This window comes from Seriola dumerili, unplaced genomic scaffold (genome assembly GCF_002260705.1).
Source record: "Seriola dumerili isolate Sdu_G_001 unplaced genomic scaffold, Sdu_1.0 BDQW01001001.1, whole genome shotgun sequence".
Taxonomy (NCBI): Eukaryota; Metazoa; Chordata; class Actinopteri; order Carangiformes; family Carangidae; genus Seriola; species Seriola dumerili.
In genome coordinates this window covers 290,420-297,391 of record NW_019175256.1, presented here as the reverse complement: position 1 = coordinate 297,391, position 6,972 = coordinate 290,420, and the positions used below count along the sequence as shown (strand labels likewise).

Here is a 6,972-nt window from a genome sequence, read left to right as displayed (position 1 = left end):
ACACACACACACATACACATACAGAGCGTCATGCAGACACATAACGAGCTCTGACCTGGCCCTGCGGGTCTGACAGGTAAAGAAGAAGAGCTGAGTAACCTGTCGATGCAGGTAGAGAAACATTCCACGTGCCACCACCCACCACCACCCACACACACACACACACACACACACCTTTGAGCACTGAGTCCTCCAGTCTCTCCGACAGGTCGTGACACTGCTGCTGATATTCTGGATCGGTGAACTGGTGTTTGGGTTCGGCCAGTTTCCTCTGCAGACGCTCCAGACGACGCTGCTCCTTCTCTGCCTCCCGCTCCGCCTGCTTCTTCAGCCACTCCGCCATCCTGCAGCCACCACAGAAGAAGAAGTTGTGTGTATTCACAGGTGTCTGTGGATTTCTAAGCTGAATCAATCTATGACCCAAGAAACTGAACATCATCTGACTGAAGGTCAGGGGTGAATCCACAGATAACATATAATATAAGAGGAGTAAAGTTCCTGTAGAGGAGATCTGATCTGACATTTGGTCTGAACCAGGGTCAGGTGGTTACTGCTCTGATGATTCTGTCACTCACTCTTTCTCGTGGTTCACGTCTCGCAGACGCCGTCCGCTCAGATCTCTGCAGGCTTCACGGTTTGTCGTCTTCTCGATCTGAGCACCGAGAGCTCGCAGCATGGAGCCAAACCCTGAATGAACACACACACACACACACACTTACACTTGAGTGTATTGTTTCATTGGCTTCAGATTGTGAAAACAGATGGATTAGTGTATTTCCTGAACACACCTCCCTTCCCTCCACAGAGGCGGGGCTCCAGGTGATAGACGGCTCCATGCTGCAGAGGATCCTCCAGATCTGACAGTCGACCGTTTCTGACGACGTAGAAATCCTCAGATGAAACTCCCTGCAGAAACAAACACCGAGGTTCAAACACATTTACTGCTAATTCGACACACTCCCAAACAAAGATAGTTAAAACAGTTCCCGGGAAGAGTTTGGCTAGTTTTAGTCTGTCGCTATGTCAACAAGGTGCTTGTTAAAAGACAAGAGCTGTAAATTAACATTACAGATCCATTTAATGACGTCCAGACAATAACTGTATTTACTGCTGCTGGTTTCATGTTTAAGAGTCTGCTGTAAAGTCTGCATTGAACGGGAGCTGTCACTTAATAAAGTATTATGTTAATTACAGTATTATGCTAACTACAGTATTTTGCTAACTAAGTGTTACCCTCACTACAGTATTTCCCTCTGAAAGTGCAGTAGAAGTAACAAGTATCGTGAGAGTACAAGTGCTTTAGTAAAGTTTCCACTTCTGAAAAGAGTCAATAAGAAGACCAGCTTAAACTCCGTCAGCTTTCTGGCGGAGGGTTTCGCTGCAGTTCCTGTTGTTGACCAGACGTGGCGAGTTTATCGAACAAGTTTAAACCGTTCAGTCGGTGTTTGTTAGCTAACGTTAGCACGGCGGCTAACAGCGACACTCACACCGGATTCGAACGTTTCCTCGCGGATTCTTTCAGTTTTCCCGCCTCGCTCTTGTGTGTCTCTTACCTGTAGCTGAATGAACCGGGTCAGAACATCTCTGACCACAGAACCGTCCGGAAACACCAAGTTATACCTCAGCCTCGGAGCGTTCACACACACCTCCATTTTAGATTCTCAAGGTATGGGAAGGCAGTGCGCACGCGCAGCTCTTATTCCACCTTCCGCTGGGAGGTGACGTCACCACCTCTTATCATAGACCAACAGAAATGATTATACAGCAGCTCCCACTTAGGGGTTGTTGGCAACTACATTATTGGCACGGGGGGAGCATCTGAAATGAGTCACGGGACTTTACGCTGTTGTTCCTTTAGGTTTATTGGACTTAACAACAGCTACGCGGCAGTATGTCCAGCTGAGCCGCCAGGTGGCGCGCTGACCGTTTTCCTCTACCGGAAGTTGAAAGGGCTTCCTGCTCGCGTGACTGAGGTACAACATGGCGGCCTTGTGGACGGTCGTGTCTCGGACCAGGTGTGGACTCTGGTTCACCTCCTGTAGGTTCATCAGAAGCTCCTTCAGCTCAGACTCCAGCGGTGCCTCTGGCGGTGACCAGTCCCCCTCGGACAGACCCAGATCCGGCTTCGCTGCTGCCTTCGACCTGCAGTCGGAGCTCCGGCGGGAGGCGGCGAGCGACGAGGGCGGCCCGGGGGGCTCCTCCTCCAGCAGGGACGAAAGCTTCGCCTCTCTCCTCCGCCGGTCCCCGTATATCCAGATGGGACCGTCCCAGGACAAAGTGGTTGTCGGGAGGATCTTCCACGTGGTCAAGGACGACCTGTACATCGACTTCGGCGGGAAGTTCCACTGTGTGTGCCGGCGGCCCAAGGACGGAGGGGAGAAGCTGCAGCGGGGAAGTAGAGTCCGTCTGCGGCTACAGGACTTGGAGCTCACAGCCCGCTTCCTGGGGGCCAAAACCGACACCACCCTGCTGGAGGCCCAGGCCGTCCTGCTGGGCCCGGTGGAGGGACGGTCCTGAGCGGACAGACCGTCAGACACCGCTAAAGAAAAACCAGACGTTTTTAAAGGGAGTCTGGCAGCAGCAGGTCTGAGACTGGAGGAACCAGAACATCTGTGTGTGTGTTGTTTATGATGAACTGTGGAGGCGGGAGAACTGAGCGGATGTTTCCATCCGGACTGACTCCTCAGGAACTGTGAGGTTTTGAGTCTGGACTCTGGACGGAGGGTCTGATGTGAGGAACAGCTGTTATAGATATTATAGATATTAAAATAATACATATTCTGTAAACACTTTGTTTTTTCATGACCAGCGTCACTTTGAACACAAGTTCATTTCTGCCTGGAAACAATAAAATGTTCTGTGTGACGTCACATGATGGAAATAAAAGTCAGTGGGAAATAAAAACATGAAAATAATTAAACAAATAATTTTAAAGTTTCAGTCATATTTTATCCATGTGATCAATTATTTAGATATTGATTTAATTTTGAAGTCTTTGTGCCTCCCTATCCTGTGGTCACACAAACCTAATATTAATCTTATTTATTAAATAATAAGATGATGTTATTCTCAAACTTTTGATGCATTTATGACCAAAAGTTTCCTCTGAGCTTTACTCTTAATATCACCGGACCTGGCAGAAACAGTGTGAACAGGTGTGTGGGTCACATGATGTTGGTGTTGAGTTCAGTGTAAATCAGACACAGAGACAAAATCTTTATCTGTTTCTTTATTAAGTTAAAACATGAAGCTGCTACATGTTTGTTTGACCAAGCTGAACCTGAACGCCTCCATCACCTGCCTACACCTCATGAGGCCTTCACTGTCCTTTAGAGAAAGTTAACCCAGAACTCTGACTCACAGGCGGACGTCCTTCTCCCCTGCAGGTGGAGGTGAGACAATCAGGATCCAGCAGTGGAGATGTGATAGAGGTTCAGTCTCATTAATAAATAAATGCAGAGGACATAATGTCTGAGTTTTAGCAGAGACAGTGAGTAAATACAGCAGCAGAGTTTACAGTGTTTAGGCTTCAGTACTGTGATGCTGTAGTACTGTAGTAGTAATGTAGTACTGTGAATATGTAGTACTGTAGTATTGTATTGCTTCCACTGCAGTAAACCACACTGTGTCTGAGCTCAGTGTGTGGAGGATCACTGCTGCCAGAACCAACAGAACCCAGGAACCAACAGAACCCAGGAACCAACAGAACCCAGGAATCAACAGAACACAGGAACCAACAGAACACAGGAACCAACAGAACACAGGAACCAACAGGACACAGGAACCAACAGGACACAGGAACCAACAGAACACAGGAACCAACAGAACACAGGAATCAACAGAACACAGGAACCAACAGAACACAGGAACCAACAGGAAACACGAGAACCAACAGGACACAGGAACCAACAGGACACAGGAACCAACAGAACCCAGGAACCAACAGAACCCAGGAACCAACAGAACACAGGAACCAACAGGACACAGGAACCAACAGAACACAGGAACCAACAGAACACAGGAACCAACAGGAAACACGAGAACCAACAGAACACAGGAACCAACAGGCCTGTGGCAGCAGGAGACAGGAAGTTAATTAATTAATTAAGCTTTACTTGTAAAAACATGAACTGACCAGATTCTAGATTACTTTAGATTAGGCAAAACTCTAATTCAAAAAATTTATGATGACTTCACTCAGATTATTTTGATCATCTTTATGTCATGTGTTTGTGCTCAGCAGCAGTGATCCTCAACAACCAGCAACTGACTGGAAGACTGTGATGTTGTTGAGCACAGAGCAGCACAGCACTGCTGTACTACAGTACTGTAGTAGTACTGCAGTACTATGGTAGTACTGTAGAACTGCAGTGTGGTGGAGCTGCAGTGGTGTGTTCATGCTCAGGTTGGTAATCAGCTGTTGTGTTGATCTTCCTGTTGGAGGCACTTGAAGTTCAGCAGCAGGAAGTTCTTCATCCACACATGGTCATGTAGAGCCACTGAGGAAACAGCACAGTGGACACTGAGTTTACCTACAGACTGTGAATGCCTCAGTAACTGGCTCTCAGTTTCTGGTTTCATCTGGTTCTTTGTACCTCAGTGATGTTCATCTCCACGGTTCCTGTCCCGTCTCTGTCCAGCTCCTGGAACGCCTCTGAAAACAAACACAACAGGAAGTCCTGAACCTGGATCTGAAGCTCTCAGTGCTGCGTTCAAGTCAAAATTGTAATTCTGAGGTCACACATCAAACTGTATTTGAACATGAAAATAAAATAAAATATGACCTGTAACATTTAGTGTGGACCTCACAGTGTTTGAAGTAGTTCACTCTGTGGTCCAGCAGAGGGAGCAGCTACACCTGTGTAGGTACCTGAAGTTCTGACTGACAGGTGAGGAGAACCAGATGTCTATAGAAACTGAACTAACATCAGAGATGAAACACCTGGATCTCCTCACCTGTCAGACCTTGCTGTCTTCCATTCAACCTTTGAACCACGACCTGGACGACCTCTGTGTGAACTGCAGTTCAATCAGTTTGATCTGAGTCTTATTTTCATATTAAAATTAGTGTGAATAAGAAAACTTTTGCATCTGCATCCACATTTAAACATTGAGCTCCACAGTGACACAGTTTGAGCTTCATTGATCTGGTTTGACAACAACAGGAAGTCTGTTCTTCATCCAAACAACAGTATCTCAGACCCGGTCCCCGGCTTACGTACTGAACATGGCCTCCAGTTTGACCAGGCAGCAGGTGAAGTTGTCGAAGTCAATGATCTCATTGTCGGCGTATCTAGCGACCAGCATCTGGTACAGCTTGTTGTTGAGTTTGAAGCCTGAGGACAGAGGATGTCACAGGTTAGGGAAAGACTCCGGGTGAGTGACGCCGTGACTTTCAGCTTCAGGAGGATTTACCGCCATTTTCCAGAGCTAGACGCATCTCATAGGAGCTCATACACCCGGACTTATCCAGATCAAACTCCCTGAAGATCCCCTGCAGAGAAAAAGGTCATGACATGACATTCAGCAGGTCACAGGAAACACTGAGCACCTGACAGTTTAGTACAGTTCAAGTACCTGACCACTGTAGTTCACAGTTACTGCAGTGCATTAACCTGCTGCAGTCACTGGTCACTTCATAGCAAGCGCATAAGTTTGCATATGGACGGTAGGGACATGTACCTACCAATATCTGAGTGAACTCATTCACACCATATTTGGAGTGAAATCATATTAAATCGTTTTCAATGTGCCCTCCAAGAGTGAAGACTATCTGAACGCTCATGTCACATAAGAATATCACAGTGGTACATAACGTCATCAGAAAAATGTCAATGGATGTTGTTTCACCATGTTTACTTGTGTTAACTTTTGTGTTTTACTATACTGATGTTTTTATGACTTTTTATACCTTATTATGCTATTACATTTTGTGAATTTTTATACCTTAATAAACTATATCTTTTGTATTCTTTACTGTACTATGACATTGTCATGCGTTACTATACTATGACGATTTAACATGTTTTTATTCCATACTGTAATATGATGTTTGTATTACTTTTTATGTCTTATTATACTATGATGTTTTTATGATTTTTTATGCCTTATGATGTTTTTATGACTTTCTATGCCTTACTATACTATGACTTTTTATACTTTACTATATGACTTTTTATGCCTTAGTATACTATGACATTTTTATGACTTTTTATGCCTTACTGTGCTGTTCTTTACATGACTTTTTATGCTTTGCTAGGCTATGACTTTTTATACCTAACTATACTGTCGATTTTATGACTTTTTATGCCTAACTATACTATGACGTTTTTATGTCTTCTTCTGCCTCACTATACTATGACTTTTTATGCCTTATTATACTATGTAATTTTTATAACTTTTTAGGCCTTACGATACTATGACTTTTAATGCCCAACTATACTATGTTGTTTTTATGACTTTCTATGCCTTACTATACTTTGTAATACTATGACTTTTTATGCCTAACTATACTATGTTCTTTTTATGACTTTTTATGCCTTATTATACTATGACTTTTTATGCCTTACTATACTATGTCGTTCTTATGACTTTTTATGCATTGGTATAATATGACTTTTTATGCCTTGCTATACTATGACTTTTAATGCCCAACTATACTATGTTGTTTTTATGACTTTTTATGCCTTGGTATAATATGACTTTTTATGCCTAAATATACTATGTTGTTTTTATGACTTTTTATGACTTACTATACTATGACGTTTTTATGACTTTTTATTCCTTACTATACTATGTCGTTTTTATAACTTTTTATGCCTTACTATACTATGCCGTTTTTATGACTTTATATGCCTTACTATACTATGACGTTTTTATGACTTTTTATGACTTACTATACTATGACGTTTTTATGACTTTTTATTCCTTACTATACTATGTCGTTTTTATGACTTTTTATGCCTTACTATA

General features: G+C 43.7%; 3 protein-coding genes across 4 annotated transcripts in view; 1 reads left to right on the top strand and 2 right to left on the bottom strand.

The window, feature by feature from the left end:
• Window positions 1-1,689, bottom strand: part of sde2 (SDE2 telomere maintenance homolog) — a 7,586-nt gene extending 5,897 nt beyond the window's left edge. For both annotated transcript variants that reach the window (XM_022766709.1, XM_022766708.1), the window contains exons 1-4: window positions 1,554-1,689; window positions 789-906; window positions 576-687; window positions 175-344 (exon numbers count right to left, since the gene is read on the bottom strand). In XM_022766709.1, coding sequence (XP_022622430.1) covers window positions 175-344; window positions 576-687; window positions 789-906; window positions 1,554-1,652 — 499 coding nt within the window. In that variant the 5' untranslated portion in view covers window positions 1,653-1,689. The remainder of the gene's footprint in view (window positions 1-174; window positions 345-575; window positions 688-788; window positions 907-1,553) is intronic.
• Window positions 1,690-1,807: 118 nt separating this feature from the next.
• On the top strand, window positions 1,808-2,940 carry mrps28 (mitochondrial ribosomal protein S28). The gene has a single exon (XM_022766710.1). The coding sequence runs from the start codon at window positions 1,981-1,983 to the stop codon at window positions 2,515-2,517; it is 537 nt and encodes a 178-aa protein (XP_022622431.1). The 5' UTR covers window positions 1,808-1,980; the 3' UTR covers window positions 2,518-2,940.
• A 1,054-nt stretch (window positions 2,941-3,994) lies between these two features.
• LOC111237566 (calpain-1 catalytic subunit-like) overlaps window positions 3,995-6,972 on the bottom strand; it is a 25,494-nt gene continuing 22,516 nt past the window's right edge. Inside the window, exons 19-22 of the mRNA XM_022766706.1 lie at window positions 5,416-5,494; window positions 5,223-5,336; window positions 4,596-4,654; window positions 3,995-4,499 (exon numbers count right to left, since the gene is read on the bottom strand). Coding sequence (XP_022622427.1) covers window positions 4,473-4,499; window positions 4,596-4,654; window positions 5,223-5,336; window positions 5,416-5,494 — 279 coding nt within the window. The 3' untranslated portion in view covers window positions 3,995-4,472. The remainder of the gene's footprint in view (window positions 4,500-4,595; window positions 4,655-5,222; window positions 5,337-5,415; window positions 5,495-6,972) is intronic.

Bases quoted from the DNA above. Each gene is read 5' to 3' on its own strand.
- mrps28 (XM_022766710.1), top strand. From the start codon at position 1,981: ATGGCGGCCTTGTGGACGGTCGTGTCTCGGACCAGGTGTGGACTCTGG.